The 19,322-nt window shown below is 46.1% G+C and overlaps 1 protein-coding gene across 15 annotated transcripts in view; it reads right to left on the reverse strand.

The window, feature by feature from the left end:
- Window positions 1-19,322, reverse strand: part of TNXB (tenascin XB) — a 743,838-nt gene that overhangs the window by 124,105 nt on the left and 600,411 nt on the right. For all 15 annotated transcript variants that reach the window (XM_086924531.1, XM_086924530.1, XM_086924535.1 and 12 more), the window contains 3 exons: window positions 16,592-16,879; window positions 11,736-12,038; window positions 7,327-7,449 (listed from right to left, as the gene is read on the reverse strand). In XM_086924531.1, coding sequence (XP_086780657.1) covers window positions 7,327-7,449; window positions 11,736-12,038; window positions 16,592-16,879 — 714 coding nt within the window. The remainder of the gene's footprint in view (window positions 1-7,326; window positions 7,450-11,735; window positions 12,039-16,591; window positions 16,880-19,322) is intronic.

Below are 19,322 nucleotides of genomic sequence, written 5' to 3' on the forward strand. Positions count from 1 at the left end.
AAATGGTACAACAACATGGGCTCACCCTTATGGGTGAGGCGGTTACCTTCATGGTAGAAGCACACAAAGAGTACAGTACATTATCTAGTTATTCTGTTCATGGGTAACATTTCCAACTTCAAATGCACAATAAAGACATTTTCACACTTATACCATAGCTGCAGTTCCCAACAACTGTACAGTGTGTGGAGGGCTTGAAAAACCATTAATATTACCGGAACACCAAAATTGGTTCCAAGGTGCCCTACCACCATGCAAGAGGTGAAGGTAGAGTGGGACCCCTCAGCAATGAAGCGGCAACTTGGCCAGCCTTGGCCGGGTACACAACTTGCCCAGACAGCCAAACCTTGCTGCACCAGAGCTACGTACATTATACATAAATCTAGTTGGATTATACTGATGCCTGAAACAATACATATGCAAACAATTAAAATAAACCCTGCGAGGAATGCTCAAGCAGCACAAGCGGCTTTTTAGCAATGCCGGCAATTAGTCCAGTGACTATAAATTTATTAATGGGAAAAGTTCCCACCAGACTGAAGGGAATTCCGTCTGGATTGCACAAAAAACAAACCAGCTTGAAGCAGTACTTCCCCGTAAGGGCAAGATAAACAGAATTCTCACAATATGCCTACTGTTAGGGATGGTTCCTCCAGTAGATGACTGCGCCTCTTGGGGCAAAGATTTGCTGAATTCTATACCATAACACATGGTACACCATCTCTTGGTGTTTTGCCAGAGGTTCTAAAATAGGTCCAAAATGAATATGGGATGAAACCTATCAGCAATTATTTCACATCTCCTCAATCAGTTTAAGTAATATTAAAGGAGAAACTGTACCATTGGCAATACGCCAACGTCTCGCACACGTTCCATTAGTGGCTCAGGTGCTAAAACTGCCAAAAATTATTGCTGACACCAATACGTCAATAGGTTGAGATAATTTAGGAGCCAGGCTAAGTAAACCACACTAAAAGGTAGTTCTGAAAAGGATAACTCGAAGTAGGCACCTGAGTCTTCTAAATAACGCTGGGATAATAAGAAAGTTGAAGAAAAAGTCATACCACGGGGTGGATCTCCCCTACAGGAGTCCCCTAAAAAAAAAAGCTATAATTTGTGTAACCGTGAAATAATTAATCATCTTGATATGGATCTGTACACAGATACACGTCCTTCTCAATCCATTCAGGAGTCTTTCGAAAATCGCTCTAAAAGTGGAGGACAATCAGGGCACAGAACAAAAAAGTATGTAAACCGACTAAGGGCTCACAACGCTCTTCTCACTTCATAATAAAAAAGGAAGAAAAACGTTCACAGCAAAAGCCTAAATTTAAAGAAGAAAGTACCAGGAATAAGAGCTAAACAAGCCACACATATTGAAGACTATGCTTCTGAATGGGGAACAGGCTCTGCCAGACAGTGGGGCAGAAGTCACCATTGTTTGTCAAAATCTTCAAGATAGTCTTGCTGCAGTAGCAAACAGTGACTTCATCTAACTGGAAGCTCCAGACCAGAGACTAAGTTTTCCACGTCAGTTGTATGAATTACAACTCCAAAGGGAATGTGAAATACCTCTACTATTAACGTTCTTTTTTTGGGATAGTTTATCATTTGGTTATGACATTCTCTTGTCTAAAAAGGATTGCCCACCTGAGTTTTTGGGACAAGTCCCATGAGGGTAAAGTGTGATATTACAATCTTAGCATTAATTGCTTTGGGAACAAGTAGCACATCTTAAAACAACTTTTCCACAGGCTCATGTTATCCACAAACTGAGCCATCAACATGTAGGAATACATGTTGCAGGGAATTCATTGGCTGGTAAAGCCACAAAGGTGACAGTGCAAACTGCTGTCGTGGCTGCAGTGACTCCTTCCAATACGAGAATAGATGGAGACATCATGAAGGCTGTCATAGCTTCATGTTATGGCACCCCCGTTAACTAGATAATTTCCAGACAATCACTAAAGCGTCGGGACACTCTTCTGAGTAGCCGTACGCTATACAAAACCCCTGCATAACATAACATAACATAACATAACATAACATAACACAAACACCCGTTTGTATATATTTTAACCTTCCCTTCCACTCCTCTATTAAAGAATTCTTTAGGAGTGGGTGAGGAATGTTATCTTTAATGGTATGCCCCCATACACAATATCTTAGAGTGCTCCCTGAAATATGGTTGAGTCCACCCGACCTTTAGGAGTTGGGGTGATCCCCATGATGAAGCATGTCACTATTAGAGTGAATAAGGGCTATTCAAAGAAAAGGAATTTTTTCCCTTCCCACCTGTGACAACGGGTTGGTTATACAGATAATCCTTTCGAGAGTTCTTTTGAGAGAATTACCATCACACACTTAGGAACCCCTCGTAAATTATCGAACATTTTTCAAAGTGATTTCTTTTTTTACACATTGTCTTACATTTGGAAGGCAGAAATGCATCAAAAGTCAATAGGTAATAACAGTTGCTCTTCAATTCTTTGTTCCCCTAAGTCTCCCAATAAAAATGGTACCTAACTAGTGTGGGTAGGCCTAGTGCCCGCGACAGGAAACGGCCCAAAATGCAACATGGACACTCCACATTTTTGCAGTGAAAACTGACCCTTTTTTTGCACAGTGCCTAGGTGTAGATTTTGAAACCTAGTTCTGCTGGCACCTAGGGAAACCTAGTAAACCTATACATTTTTTAAAACTAGACAGGCAGAGGAATCCAGGATGGGGAGACTTGTGTGGCTCTCACCAGGTTCTCTTACCCAGAATCCCTTGCAAACCTTAAACTTTGTAAAAGAAAAAACTAATTTTTCTCACTTTTCTGTGATGGAAAGTTCTGGAATCTGCGTAGATCCACAAAACTCCACCCACCCCTCCTTCCCCAAAGTCTTCCGATAAAAATGATACCTCACTCGTGAAGGTGGGACAAATACCTGTGACAGGCAAAGGCCCAAAACGTATTGTGGAGACATCAAAATTACCTATCACAAAACGATCTGCTTTTGCCCGGAGGGGGTGGGTCACATGAGTTTTTGTCCCAGGCTCAGCGGCAATCTAGGGAAACCTACCAAACCCACACATTTCTGAAACCTAGAGACCGGAGGGAGTCCAGGGAGGTATGGCTTGCGTGGATCCCCATGGTTCCGTCATGAGCACAGGAGCACCAGGGTTCATAAAGGAACGATTCCATCATGAGTACTGAAGGGGTTAAGGACATAGTCTTTGGTCTGTATAGACCTAACCACCAGTATAGTAACTGTGGCAGTGAAACGGGGCTGCCCCACTAAAGTTTGCAAAAGATAATCCCCCATGTGCCGCTCAAATTAATTCTGACCTGCAGTCCAAATTTGGTATCACTCTATTGCCCAATCCAAGCAGACAAGCAAACTGAATGTTTTGCACAGTTAGTAGGTAGGAGTATTTTTCTGGAAATTATCTAGTTAACGGGGGTGCCATAACATGAAGCTATGACAGCCTTCACGATGTCTCCATCTATTCTCGTATTGGAAGGAGTCACTGCAGCCACGACAGCAGTTTGCACTGTCACCTTTGTGGCTTTACCAGCCAATGAATTCCCTGCAACATGTATTCCTACATGTTGATGGCTCAGTTTGTGGATAACATGAGCCTGTGGAAAAGTTGTTTTAAGATGTGCTACTTGTTCCCAAAGCAATTAATGCTAAGATTGTAATATCACACTTTACCCTCATGGGACTTGTCCCAAAAACTCAGGTGGGCTTTTGTGATTGTCCTACGACCCTAAATTCAGCACCAACATGTTTCAGCCCTTTCTTAACTGGCCTAAATAGGTCCAGGGCTTTCGTCAGGGTGGAACGTAATGATGTTACTTACCCCAGAGACGTGAGTGCATATATACTATTTGCCTAGAGCACTTCTAAGTGTTTTAAAAATTGGAACAAGCCTAATACTTACCATTGGTCTGGATGAGGAATTACCCCAACAACTCAGAGCTAAAGATTCCCAAGGGAGCGCAGGAGGGAGGCCTTGTAGTCACATATTCGTCAAAGGTCCTGCCCTGCTGGAACCTACAGAGCACATGTGCCTGTCCTGGCAGTTGAAGTTACCAGAACTGTACTTTTGCCATCCCTTTGCTGGTTGTAAACACAAGGGATTTGTATTGATTGATCTCATAAAACCACACCATGTGGCCGGTTCTACGTAGTAGGCCACATGGGCTCCTGGATAGTTACCTGCTTCCTATCCAAGCCGTACAGGAAATTCCAGTACAAGTTTTTACCGACGCTGAGATATTTGATTCTGAAGTCTTGCTACTTCCAGTTACATCTAGCATCACCATACAATCACCGTATGCGAGTTTCCAGGTTTCAACACCACATGCCAAGAGGGAAGTTGTTTATTATGAGCCACCTTTAGAGTCGACTACCAGTTCAGCATCTCTATGTGAGGTCCCTGTTTTTGCGCCGACTGCCTCTGGCTATTATGCCGACATTGATGATTTTTCTTCTTAATCGTCAGACTCACCACCACATGGAATTCGTGCATTTATATTTTGGCTCAAAAATACATATTTTGACCTAAAGTGGATTTACATTAGGATTTCCATTTCATTGCTCTTCCTTTTCCTTCGGATTGGTTTTGTGATAGTATTCATTTTGCTTCTGAATGAACACTGTCTTCCAGAATGCTCTGCTGTTGAACTGGTATTAGAGGTATTGAAGCTTTATTCTTCATCACACTAAGTGCGAAGAGACCTGTCCCTGGTGAGTCTTTCAGCAGTTCTGGTACTTGATGCAATTGTTTGGGATAAGGTACCATATGGTATTTTTGGACCAACATAAACTTTACAGATACTGTATGTATTAAAATATCACAGAATGATATAACTCCTAGCAGCATCTCTGATGATTGGGATATTCATAAAGTCAAATCTATGCTCAGAGAGCTATAACTGTATAATGCATTTGAATGTGAAGAGATGTATAGTGGAACGCCAAATTATGACCATTACTTACACAAAGCTAGTACTCAACGTGCAGTATTTAATAGCACAGAATGGGAACATTGCCCTACACCACCTATGGATATCTCCAAAACATTTGCACAGAAATGTTCATGTTTTTCTACCAATAACCCCGTAGACCCAGAGTCTTATTCTAAACATCTCCATTCCCTGGTGAAAAAAATTATGCGAACAAATACAAAGCTACTTTATTCAGCCCCCTGTATTTTCCAGTTGTTGATACAAGTGTATGACTTTTGGAAAGACAATATTGATTTGAAGTCTGTTTGGGGAACTAAAGACTGGCAAGTTCAAGGCTTTGTTTAGAGCATGTTGTATACCAAGACAAATAAACTGCCTGAAAAAAACTGTGCAACAAAAATTCTACCTGGACCTGGCCAAGATAAAGGATATGAACACATGAGACATTTCCATATTTGCATGTTAGGTACGTACGACAGCTAGATCTTTTCACCAGAGTTCGAAATGCACAGTGTCAGAATGTTGTGTGGTGGAGTTTCCCAAGGCATTCCTTAGTGGGATGTTTTTTAAGTGGGATTGAGAAAGGGTCTGCTATAATCTTCCCGTTGATACCCCTCCTGCATTGGGTTCTGAAGAAAATCAGGAAAGATTAAGCCCAAGTAACTTTATTACCCCAGTTGAGGCCAGGAGACTGTGGTACCTAGAACCTCTGAGCCTGAGTATGTCACCTCAGATCACGCAGCAGGGCAGTGCCCTGCATCTATCTCCACAACTTATACATTTTTACGTTGGGATAGAATGCAACATTTGAACGTGTCTGAAGGGGTGCCTGAGGTGATGGATGTTATCCTTGCTACCAGAACCCCTACTTGAAGTCTATCTGCATGCCCTCTAATGGAGTTTTGTGGCTTTTTAGGGCTGAATCACAGTAGCTCTTCAGTTCCCTACTCCACAGCTATTGTATTGCAGTGCGGGAAGAGCTAGCTAAACCATCCTCCAGAATGGCTCATCTCCATAGTCTCCTTCCCACTGGCATCTGCACATTCCTTCCTTAAACCTGCCATCTGGCTAGGTTCAGAGGATATGGGTGCAGATGGACCTTGCTTCTTCTGCCGGTCCCCTGTATGACCCCTCCCCTTTGCCCTGGCATTCCTGTGCAGCAGAAGCCTCTTCTCCCAGATGGCTCCTCACCCCAGGTGCCACTTATCACTTCATCAAAGCCGCCTGGCTAATCCACTTAACTGACCAAGTAGTGCAGACCACTGAAGGCTGATTTTTGACTTACAGACATGAAAGTCTTATAACTTTCTTTCTGTACATTTTAGGATAATAAAACAACTGCATATTGTTGAATTTATCAATACCATTCTCCTGAGTCCTTGAATGATATTATTTGGTTGTTCCTCAACTTAGTTATTTAATTCATAAACTATTGCAATGTTAACCCATGTGGCTGGGGATCTACAATGTGGAAAATTAAATGTCTAATTTCTCCAACACCATGGCCTATAAAACTTCTTCTATAAGGACCCTGCTTATCACTACATGACCCCCCCACCCGGGACACCTAGGGGAGACTTTAGGGATCCTGACTATACAAACATAATGTAGGTCCTCACCCCACAGAGCTCCTAGCACAAAGGTCGATTTTGGGAAGTACTTTACTACAATGAGGGAAGGGAAATGTGCAAAATGTCTATCAGCAAGGCATATACAACCTATTTTATAAGAATCTTCCTTATAAGTACCTGCCCCCCCCCCCCACCTTCCTCCCCACCCCGTGGGACACATATGGGAGACCCTGGGGATACCTAATATGCCAAAGTATTGTAGTTTATAAATGTTAAAGTGCCCCTAACACCAAAGTCGAGATTGGGCACAATTTACATTTAAAAGGAGTTCTGCAACACAGAGCTGCTTTTAAAATGACCTTAGGTACTCAACAACTGTGCACACATGCAAGTGCAAAAAATGCTGCTGGCCTCTAAAGTTCCATACCCTGTTATATACTTGGGACTAAAGCTAGTTTTAGTCCCTCTGTCCTATTATGTACAAGAGCCTTATAGGGGAGGTCATGTCAACCATAGGGGTACTCTAAACCAGAGTGTACCCTAGTCTATTTAGGTGTTTACACTGTATTCTAGTTGGGTATTCACCATATAACTGGTCCTGGTCCTGGCCACTCTCAGAGTTAGAAAACCAGCATCGAGGGGTCTCAAGTGGGGCAAAAAGTAGGGGGGACACTGCAAACAGGTCCTGATTTCCAACACCAGATTTTCTATGGGTCCCCAGGAGTTGAAATGCCCGTGCTTTCATAGCTCAGCATGGACGATTTGAGATAAAAGCTTAAAACGTCAACTTACCACCATCTGCCAGTTGGTAGGAAACTTTAAAGGTGTCAATTGGCATAGAAGGACGAGTCCAGGTGACCATAAAAGATGTCTCCTTAATGTTACGAAACTCCAAGTTTCTGGGTGGTTCCAGATCTAGTGGAAAGATAAAGAATTAAAGAGGCTATCCATTCACCAACGTTGATGAGACAAGGAGTTGAAAAAAGTGCAGCAAACTTCAACTGCATTCCCTAATGCTCCAACATGGGCCAGAGCTTTGATATCCATTAGCCCGTATGTGTCCCTCAATTTCTTTCCTGTATATAACCTTCTTTGCCCTTCTATTTTAGTACAGTTACTGATATGGAGTTGAGGAACAACTGAACAAGGTCATTTTAGAAAGGCAGCATTCTCCCACCTCTTTGCAAAATCAAAAGAATGAAATGTTTTTGCGTAACTATTCATGAAACAGTGAAGACTAGAGGGGTTCCACAACAGAGGAGTCTATATTGCCGAGTGGGAACACTCCGTTCCCCCTCTTATGTCTGGGAGAGTCCTGGAAGCATGAGTTATTCATTCTCCTCTTTAATGTCTCTGCACACTCCTGGAAGCATGGGTTATTTTTTCTTCCACTCCCTTCTCTCCTATATCTCAGCGTGACGCCCTCTTGTGCTCCCCTATCTTTAAAAATAAATAGGTCATCTTTAACCTGTTATAAACCCTGATACCCATTGTAGGGTCTATATATTCTGTGCAATGCAAATACATATTTGCTTAGATGTAGTTTTTAGTGTAGAAAGACTATTTTGTAGCTTTCATCTTACTGTCGTCACCTTTTGTGTTTTCTTGTTTATTGTGCCCAGTGCCCTGAAAATAATATTTATACTTCCGGTCAAACTCGAAAACTGATTCATCAGTTTATAGAGAACAAGAGTGTGCATTGCTGCTCTAATGTCCCTGCCTATTTGCCCATTCGCCGCCCCGCTCCCGCCTCCCAGCTGCTCCTCCCTCCCACTTGGCCTTATATGGAGGAGACCGCGCGTTGGTGAGCTGTGACCCTGACCCCGCTCGCAGGGCCGGTCGCTCCACTCCCGTGTGATTTCAGGACTTTCACTGCTGCTGCCGCGAGTTCGACGCTGCTCCGGCACTTGAGTATCTAGTGTTTTTTCTTTACTGTGCACTCGTGTATTTGCTTGTGCCACTGGTGTATTGCCTGATCTTTGCTCTTTTTCTGCTCTCCCCTTGATTGTTTATTTCCCGCTTGTGCCCCCGCTCCCTGCCGCTGCTCCCCGGCGGCCCCGGCCCTTATGCTTTCTTTACCCGCTTCCCCGACGCCCATTCGCCGCCCCGCTCCCGCCTCCAAGCTGCTCCTCCCTCCCACTTGGCCTTATATGGAGGAGACCGCGCGGTGGTGAGCTGTGACCTTGACCCCGCTCGCAGGGCCGGTCCCTCCACGCACTGCACGGCTCCCTGTGTGATTCCAGGACTTTCACCACTGCTGCCGCGAGTTCGACACTGCTCCGGCGCTTGAGTTTCTAGTGTTTTTTCTTTACTGTGCCTATGTGTATTTGCCTGTGCAACTGGTGTATTGCCTGATCTTTGCTCCTTTTCTGCTCTCCCCGTGATTGTTTATTTCCCGCTTGTGCCCCCAGCTCCCCGCCGCTGCTCCCCGGCGGGCCCGCCCCTTTTGCTTTCTGTACCCGCTTTCCCGACGCCCATTCGCCGCCCCGCTTCCGCCTCCCAGCTGCTCCTCCCTCCCACTTCGCCTTATATGGAGGAGACCACGCGGACGCGCGCCAAAGGCAAGCCCGTCTGCGCCCATCCGCGCCTGGACCGCGCCCAGCGCCGGAACCCCTGGACCTCGTCGGACCCAGACCAACCGACTAATATACGACACCGCCACCCTCAGCGCACTCAACACCGGACGAGCGCCCGCCTGCTATCAAGCCACCCCTAGACGCACCCACGGGCACTTCACCTGTCAAGCCAGCAAATTCACCTGCCTCAGACCCCGTCCCTAGCCCGCCAAAGCAAACAGAAACAACAAGCACCTCAAGTGCATCCTCCTCAACACCACCTCCGTTCACAAGCACGCCATCGAACACTGGGACCTCCTCGACACAACAGCACCTGACGTCGCCTTCCTCACGGAAACCTGGATGAACGCCTCCTCAGCCCCCGACATTGCCATAGCCATCCCGGACGGCTACAAAATCACCCGGAAGGACCAAATCAACAAAACAGGAGGACAATCGCCATCATCTACAGCATGGGTACTCACAAACTTTCTCTCAGTGGCCAAATTTACAGTGTGGTTTGTGGCCGAGGGCCGCACCGGTGGGGGCGGGGGTCAGTGAGAGAGGGGGCGGGGCTAGAGATAATAAAAACTGTCCATGAGGTTGAACACAGGCTCCTGCAGCGGATGTCTTCGTCCACTGACCCACCAGATCCAGCTTACACACATATCTCTCTCTTTCTCTGTCTCTCTCTTCCTCTCCCTCCCTATCTTTCTCTCCCTCCCTCCCTCTCTCCCTCTCTCTGTCTCCCTCCCTCTGTCTCCCTCCCTCTCTCTGTCTCCCCACTCTCTCTGTCACCCCATCTCTCTGTCTCCCTCGTTCTCTCTGTCTCCTTCCCTCCCTCTCTCTGTCTTCCTCCCTCCCTCTGTCTCCCTCCCTCTCTCTGTCTTCCTCCCTCCCTCTGTCTCCCTCCCTCTCACTGTCTTCCTCCCTCCGTCTCCCTCCCTCTCTCTGTCTCCCTCCTTCGCTCTGTCTCCCTCCCTCCCTCTCTCTGTCTCTCTCCCTCTCTCTGTCTCCATCCCTCTGTCTCCCTACATCTCTGTCTCCCTCCCTCCCTTATTCTCTGTCTCCCTCCCTCACTCTGTTTCCCTACCTCCCTCCCTCTCCCTCCATTTCTCTCCCTCTCTTCGTCTCCCTCCCTCTCTCCGTCTCCCTCCCCCCAACTTTCTCTCCCTCTCTGTATCTCCATCCCTCCCTTCCTCTGTCTCCCTCCCTCACTGTCTCCCCTCCCTCCCTCCCTGTCTCCCTCCCTGTCTCCCTCCCTCCCTCTATCCCTCCCTCCCTCTATCCCTCCCTCCCTGTCTCCCTCCCTCCCTGTCTCCCTCCCTGTCTCCCTCCCCGTCTCCCTCCCTCTCTGTCTCCCTCCCTCTCTGTCTCCCTCCCTCTCTGTCTCCCTCCCTCTGTCTCCTTCCCTCTCTGTCTCCTTCCCTCTCTGTCTCCCTCCCTGTCTCCCTCCCTCCCTGTCTCCCAGTCTCCCTCCCTGTCTCCCAGTCTCCCTCCCAGTCTCCTTCCCTGTCTCCCACCCTCCCTGTGTCCCTCCCTGTCTCCCTCCCTCCGTGTCTCCCTCCCTCTCTGTCTCCCTCCCACTGTCACCCTCCCTCCATGTCTCCCTGTCTCGCTCCCTGTCTCCCTCCCTCCCTCTCCCAAACTTCAGGCTAGGCTCCAGCGCATACAAAAAAACTCATCCTCGACATCCCTCGCCACAGCCACATAACCTCCACTGGTTCCCTGTCAACAAAAGGATCACATTCAGACTGCTCACCCACGCACACAAAGCGCTCCACAACATGGGCCCGACTACCTCAACAGCCGACTCTCGTTCTACACCCCCACCCGTCAGCTTTGCTCCACCAGCCTCGCCCTCGCCATCGTCCCACGTATTCGCAGAACCACCTCCCGAGGAAGATCATTCTCCTACCTGGCAGCGAAGACCTGGAACTCCCTCCCCACTCACCTACGACAGACCCAGGACCATCTCAGCTTCAGGAAGCACCTCAAGACCTGGCTCTTCGAGCAGTAGCAGCACCCCACCTAGCTCCTTGAGACCCTCACGGGTGAGTAGTGCGCTCTATAAATGTTTTTTTATTTGATTTTTTTATTAGCTGCAGAGTGGTTTAGTGTAGGTGTTTGTTATTCTGTAGGGTTATTCTGCATTTAGTGTTTGTAAGTGGAGGTAATCTATGCTTCACTGTAACCAAAGAGCTCCAGATGGTGAGGCTCTGTCATCAACAAGCTCTTGATGACAGGCATGCACAATACTCTCTATTTACCTCAGTGACTTGGTGACAAAATATGATGGAAACACCTCATTTTAATGTGCATCAGAAATGAAACGCCCTAGGACAACATGCCCTTGTGACAAATGACACCCTTACTGAATTAATACACTAGAAAGGGAATGAGTATAGAGGTTTTCACTGCTGAAAACCCACATTTTAGCTTCAAAAGACTGAAGCAAACCCTGATATTATTTGAGAAAATTATGTAGTTTGCTGTTAGAGTTTTTCTTTTAGATCATCTAAAGTATGCTCTCTGTTTGAACAAAAATTGAGTAGTTTTAAAAGTTAATCAAATGTAATAACTGTAGCTATGGAGCACTCATACATCCCTTTTCAGAGTTTTTGGACATATGAAAAGTAGAATTACCTAGTCTACTTGTACGTCCTACGGTGCTGAGGTTGGCTCTTTTCTGCCCTCTGTGAAGGCCACTGAGGGTGAAGGTGTACTCAGTGTTCGGCTCCAGGCCTTCAATCATTGCCGTCCGTGCGTTTCCGGCCATCACCATCTCACTCTTGGGGGCCGCACCCTGAGAGTCTGCATACTGGATCAGGAAGGAATCGAAGGCCCCCTCCGAGGCTTCCCAGGATAGCTGGCCGGTGTGAGGGCCCACGTCAGACAGGTAGAGGTCATCGAGCATGGCTGCCTGTTGACCCACCGCCTCTGGGAATGCTGCGCATGCGGATATGTAGGGGGATAGTAAAAAGAAATTGTCAAGTGAATGTAGTCAGGGAAAGTCGTCGACATTCCAAGTCTATGTTCGGAATAAAAACAAAAAACAGGAAAGAAAAAGGAACAAATGTAGGGAGAGAAAAAGCAGCAATGAAAAGAAAACATGAACAAATTGAGCGAAGAAAAAAGAGGTGAAAGCAAAAAATGAAAATGGTAAAACAGAAGGAATGTGAAAGTCGAAGAAGTGGAAAGTAAAAGTAAAGGTACTAAAAGGTGGTAAAAGATATGCAGACGGTAAATTAGTGAAAGATGGAGAGTAGAAACATTACCCAGAAAAGAAAATAGAAAAAACATTGGATGATTGAGAAAACAAATAAACAGCAACATTGAAAGATTAAAGAAAGAAATAGAATACAAGAATAAAAGGGAGTGAGGGAAACAATGAAAGAATGCAAATGAAGAAAAGGGAATGGAATGAAGCATATATGGAAAAACTAAATAGAGCTAGGATTAAAACAAAAAGAACAAATGTTGAAACACAAATGAAAGCGAAGGGGAGATTAGAGAAAACCTTTAAGTATACAAGTATCCAAGAATGGTGAAGGAAAGAAAGAAGACAATGAAGAGGTTGAAGTAGAGATAGCATGATTGAACTTACAGGTCTAATAAAGCTAAATTAAAATAGAAGCTGGAGGGAAAGGGTATCTTGAGAATAGATATAAAATAGATATCAGAAGAAGGCCGTCCCACTGCATCCTTGTCACAGTTAAGTGCAGGAATCGACAGTGGTGGCGCCTCCCACGCAGATAGGGCCTTGCTGAAGTCATGCTGGAATAGAAAAATCAACTGGACCAAAGAGATGAACAGTGGGGAAAAAGTGAGAAAAAAGGAGTGTGCAAACGATCAGAGTTAGAAATAGAGGGGGAAGGAAATCAGGCAAAGGACAACACATATGAATTTTACAGTTGCTGGGGAGAGAGAAGCAGAGAGAGAGTGGAGTGACAACACGAGGGAACAGACAAAAGGACGGTTGAAGAGAAGTGGAAAGCAGAGTGCTTAGACTAAATGGCATCAAGAGATATAAAGAGGGGAGGTAACACATACAGTGAATGTTAAGAAATAAGGAGAGGGAAAGCAAACCGAAAGAAAATAATTAGCACATGAAAAAATCTGCAGAAAAAATAAAATGGGAGAAGGAGATAAAAGGAGAAAGTATCACAGGAGCGAAGGTAGCGAGGAGGGGAGGAGAGATCAGGGATTGAAAGACTGAGTAAGCAAGAGGAGACGAGAAGATACATGTGGAAGTGGGCATATGGAAAGATAAAAGCTAAATATTAAAGAGTATAGAAAGTGATAGAGGTGTTGTGAGAATGCAAGAGGAGAAATGGTGAACAAAAGAGAGCACATGACAGTGGAAGGAGAAGAGCCATAAGGAACAACATAATAAATAAAAACAATTAGAATTAGAACGATATAGAGGAGGTAGCAATGGAAGGGCAATGAAAGGGAGTGAGTAGGAATACACCGAGAAAGAGAGATTGCCACGTCGGAGATGTATCGCCTTCATCTGCCTGAGGTAAGAATATTTAGGTGCTAAAGGATAAAAGAAAGTTAGCGGAAGATCGAAGAGGCATAACCCCATGCCAAACTAAATAGACTTCTCCCTCCAGACTGCAGCAGAGAGCTTGGGGAAGCAAGAAATGAAAGATGAAAAAATCATCTAGGAAGTCATGGTAAAGAAATTCATGACTAACGGAGAGGTAAATTGAATAAAAAAAAGGAAGAAGCAAAGGCAAACTATCGGCTGAGTTAAATATAAATGTAGATGGCGTAGCTGTGTGCAGGAGGAGCAAATGTCAAATTACTCTAGCAGGCACATTTTCCATCGAGGAATGGTGCTGTATCTCCAAACCATAGGTCCTATCCCTCTGTCGTATGTGTGGGAAAAGGGCTCTTATTTCACATCGTAGATACTCTAATGACAACCACTTTTGACAGAAATGCAAGCATGAACAAATGCTGTTTGGGGGCAATATTGCAGGCAGGCAAAAGAGCAGCTGTCTAGTCATGATGGCAGAAAATGACCCCTGTTACTATGAAGATTCCATCATCTCTGTATACTTGAAAATGCTCCCAAATGGATTGCTTATATCTAAAAAAAAAACCAGACAAAGTTTGCTGTGCCTATTACCTTTCACATCAGCTCCTCATGCCCAGTATCATTATATTTCCTCTCATATTCATCACCTATCTAATCTCCTTCCCAACTATTCATTGTCACCTGATACACCAATGCAGATTATATGCACGTCATTGTATTAATGGATGGCCCAGAAAACCTCTACAAGTGTAGACTTAGCATTGCCTCCTTGCCTTATATGCATGGATAATGGGTAACCACCTAAAACGCTATACTTTAGAGAAGGATATGACCTGTGTTTGGACAATGGCACATACACCACTCTACCACCATATGTGGCACAAGGAACTAGATTTCCCCAACATCAAAAGAGACAAGAAATGTAGGGGTAATAATGGATTAAGACCTATCATTGATACCACGTCAACAAAGCCACAAAGAGCACCTTGTATGCAGTGAACACACTGACATTCATCCTGGATATCAACGAAAGCTACAATCCACCAACGTTTGTGTAACCTACAAGCTCCACTGTGCCTACTATGAATACATCAGTTCACCCAGTTTCATTATCTGCCAAATCCAACCGGTCCAAAATGCTGCCTCAAGACTCCTCCGATTCCACCCCGGAGAAAGCATGACACCGGTCCTGCAGCAACTCCACTGGCAACCTGTACTTAGAAGAGCAATGTTTAAAGCACTTTGCGCTGTCCACAGACCCTCCCAAGGAAAAGGAACACCATAACCGTCAAATTAAATAGAAGCTGTACGAACAAAATATGACACGCTTTTCGAGGCTTGCACCACAAATCAACTATACATCTGAGGCACTGCTTTCACAGTACAATCTGACAAGCTCCCTGAAATCACTACCAACCAAGATTGGAATCATCCAGGAGCATTTACAAATCAGGTGAAACCATGACTGTTCCGGGATAACTGCACCATCCCACAACCCTGTGATAGAACCCAGAACAATAATCGCTTCTTCAAGTACAGTGATTAGTCTACAGATATGGAACCGATTGACCTCACTAATATTAATGCCATAACACTTATGGAGCAGATAGGCTGCCTAATAATTCCTTATAATGCTGGGCTCTCTTATACTTACATAAGACAGAACAGTTCGAGGTCACTTCTATCACACAGTGCTGTACCAGTCCATAGCAACACCCCACCCATCACTAACTGAACAGGCGTGCAGTAACAGAAGAGATTTACAACATATGGCTGACCACCTGAGAAATCTAATTTAGTCCCCTAAAGCAGATCCCAACTAACGATACTAAGATGGCTTCTTGACATCTCACCATTACCATCATATAAGGGTTGATTGTTACAAGTCAATCACAGTAGATCGCCTGATCGTCTCTCACTCCAACCTATTGCTGCACAGAACCATAAACACAAACTAAAGCTCAAAATAGGCAACCCTGTGCAGTAACCAGTTAAGAGGACTGATATAATAGCAAATGCCACAAAGGTACCGCAGAGCTGATAAAAAATGTCTGCACGATAAAGAGTCACTTCCCACATATGATCCAAAATAAAGACAACACACATCCAACTGCACTCTGCTTATGTAGGCTACTGCTTCAATGCCTCACATGGTGGTAGCAAGCTCATATAAATATTACAGTACAGTACAACAGAATGGGTACTGTGCCCATTGCGCAGTCGCCATGTCTGCCATCCAAGTGAAATCTCCTTTTGGAATTGTACATGTTTGCTTTTTAGCATTTGCCATCAGCAAGATGGTTGCAAGGATCCGGCAAGTGCTCATTATGCAAGGTTTAGAGCCTACTGCGAGACATTACACTCAATGAAGGACACAGGTAGATTGCTGTCTTCATAGTAATTTAGCTGCTACACATGTGACATTCATGGACAGCAGAAAGAGACCGGTTGAAAGATGCAGTTAATCTCATCTTTTGGTAGTCACTCTGCTGCCTTCTAGCCCATTGTGTTTTTGAACCCTGTGCTTTATAGATGGACACCAGCTACATGCAAACTGGTCTTTATCGCACCCCACAAGTGACGGCTCAGATCAGACGCCCAGGCCAGATCCAATGTGAACAGTGATATAAGCAACCCCAGACCACTTTCGGCCATGTGGGGTCGGATCAGTGAGTTGCAGCTTGAGCCCTGTAGCACAGCCTTTCTTTTAGTAAGCAAAGAAAAAAAGTAGCTCAATTCAGATACTGAATGTGAGACAAAAGGCCTTACTATAAATACAAATATCACTGGAGACAAATAAACAGACTCTCTTCATAGAAAGTAAGACCACAAAACCTATCTACACCAGAGAGTTTGTACCGGAGTGAAGCCTTGTAATAGGTCTAACAAACAAAGTCTCTCCTGCGGGATAAAGAAGGAGGAAATGTGTTAATGCCCTTTGGCGGTGGTCTACCTGTCGTTGCCTCGGTTGATATCGGTTTAGTGCGCTTATTCCGCGAAATGCCATAGAGGTTGAACTGGTACTTCCTCGATGGCAGCAGCCCAGTGACCGTGGTGGAGTGGATGTCCCCGTCCACAACCACCTCTTGGGTCTGCCCATCGGTGTCTTTGTACTGAATGACAAAAGAGTCAAAGTCACCGCCCTCTGCGGTCCAGACCAGCTGCAAGGAATCTTTGGTGATGTCAGATACGAAGAATTCCCCCAGTCTGGGTGAGTGGGTAGTGGCCTTCTCTGGTGGGGCTGTAATGAAAGAGCAGAGAGTTAAATTTTGTTTTCCAACCCAGGGGTTGTCCCAGTTGACTGCTCACTTTGTCCAGTTTAAAACTTTTGGTCTCGAGACTGAGAGGAAAAAGTGAACACCAAACCCACTCAGTTCTCTTCTCTTACTTTAGTTTCATGTAAAGAATTCTGTTATAGTGAGAAATAACGGACTTGCTGTTTGTGATATGTGTTCCATTATGCCTAAAAAAATCACGATCTTGAAATAATGAATAATTGTTATGCTTTTATTTAAGTGATCCTCTTATGTAATGGTTTTATTTGTACTCAGAGCACTTTTTCCAGAAGAAATTAACAGAAACATTGTCCACTGCTGGAACCGTCCATGAGACATGCTGAAAAAGGTTGTACAATTCATAATTCAATGAGTAAACCAAAAAATGTAATACTGAACAATAGATCCCCTTATGGGATGCATACATAGTCTGCTGTTAGCAATTTACTTTGGCTGCAGAACAAGTAGGGGGAGGACAGTAAAACAGAGAGACAAAAGTTAATGAAAGTAAGGGCAAGTGAGAAAGAATGACAGAGCGAAGATGACTAAAGAAAGTGTTGAAGAGAAAACAGAAATGAGAAATTAAAAAGAATGAGAAAGTAAGGTATTAAGGGAGAAGAGGAACCCAATTGGTCAAAAGGGAAAGATGGGGGGAAAAAAACACAGAAAATATTAGTGGGAAAAATGTAAAGTTCAACTAAAGGTTCTATGTCAGAATATCAAGGACAGAAATCTCGTATACAAAAATATTGTGACCTAAATATCAAGAATAAAAGTATCATGAAGGTAAGTATTTATATATAAATGTAGCTTTACTATTCCTAACTCCATATCCACATATATCGAAGATACAGTGTCAAGGTACATATAACAGGAGTTAAGTATAGTAAAGCTATATCTGAAAGAGACACGTTAGTGATAGATTCCTTACCTTAGAATATCCCCAGGCGTCAGACTGGATCCGGAATTTTTTGCGTAGCAGTACCCTTGCGCGTCGGTAGGCGTCTACGGCTCCACGTCCGTCGTCCGTCGTCCGCGTCTTGGCCGCCGTGATGACGTCGTCAGAGTACTTACACGCCACCTCCGCGTGCTGATGTCAGTTCTTCTTTTATACGCGCCAGCAAGCGCAGATCTGGAAAAAGCAGTACTTTAGTCACTTTTTGACTTGTCTTTTTTGATCCCTTTTGATAATTTTTTCTTGAGTCTTGCGACTCCGGACGGTGCCTAGGGATGCCTGGTTTCACGCCTTGTGAGGAACGCGACCGACTGATGTCGGTCACTGACCCTCACCGTCGGTGTCTCCACTGTCTCGGCGTCGACCACGACGACAAGACCTGCCCCGAGTGCGGGGTCCTGACTTCGAAAGCTAGGCGGGAGTGGTCCCGCAAGCGACTCGAACTCTGGCAGTCGGCCTCGCGCCGCGAGAGGTCCCGGTCCCACAGGAGGTCGAGGTACAGGTCGTGGGGTCGGAGCCATCACAGCTCCGAGAGTCGGCATCACTCCTCCGGGTCGAAGTCGTCGTCAGGTAAGCACAAGAAGTCGAACCGACGTCATCGCTCTTCTGACTCCCCCCGACAATCGCGCGACGCAGCCGGGGGTTCGGGTGACACCGCCCACGCGGCTACGTCAGAGTCGCGGGCGTCGCGGCCTGCCCCACACCCTCCGGTCCCTGGGCAGGACGCGACGCCGGGGGAGATCGAGTGCTTCCTCATGGCCATGAGGAACCTCTCTACCCCGACGGGTTCCGCGCCGCCTTCGGGCCCAGCGGGCTCGTTTGGGGCCCCTAGCGGGTCGGGGGCTTCGGCCCCAACGCCGTCAGGTGCTTCAGACCCAACGCCGCCGGCGCCTTTGGGCCCGGCACCGCAGGGCCCCACTGGATCCGCTTCGGGATCCAGGTCATCGCCGGTTGACCTAACGACCTCACCGGCGCCGGTCCCTCAGGTGTCCCCGATGCCTCCCTTGCTCCGGTTCCGGCATCGGAACAGCGCCGCCGGGCGCCACTTTCGACGCCGCTCGGGGAGTTTAGCTTCTATGAACCGGCCTCATCGTTTGACAACCCTGACTATCAGGGGATGGGTGAAGAGGAGTATTGGGAGGGGTCTGAGGACCCTCTGACCCGAGAGTGTCAGTCTCAAGAGGACTGGACAGGTGGACATGGGGATGCCAGTGGTCTGGACACATCACCAGACACTGGCTTTGTCTCACCGCCTACCGTGGCTACGGAGGAGGGGGCAACCTACAGTGTGATGTTGATGAGGGCAGCCAAGGCCTTGGGCCTTGAGCTCCCCGTCGAGGCCGTGAGGACTCGGCCGAGCCTCTGCTGCCGTTTAATGAGGCCTTGACCGACGTTCTTTTGGGCACTTGGTCCAGGCCCGCTACGGGTTCGCCCGTAGATAGGAACGTGGCCAG

This window comes from Lissotriton vulgaris, chromosome 5 (genome assembly GCF_964263255.1).
Source record: "Lissotriton vulgaris chromosome 5, aLisVul1.2, whole genome shotgun sequence".
Taxonomy (NCBI): Eukaryota; Metazoa; Chordata; class Amphibia; order Caudata; family Salamandridae; genus Lissotriton; species Lissotriton vulgaris.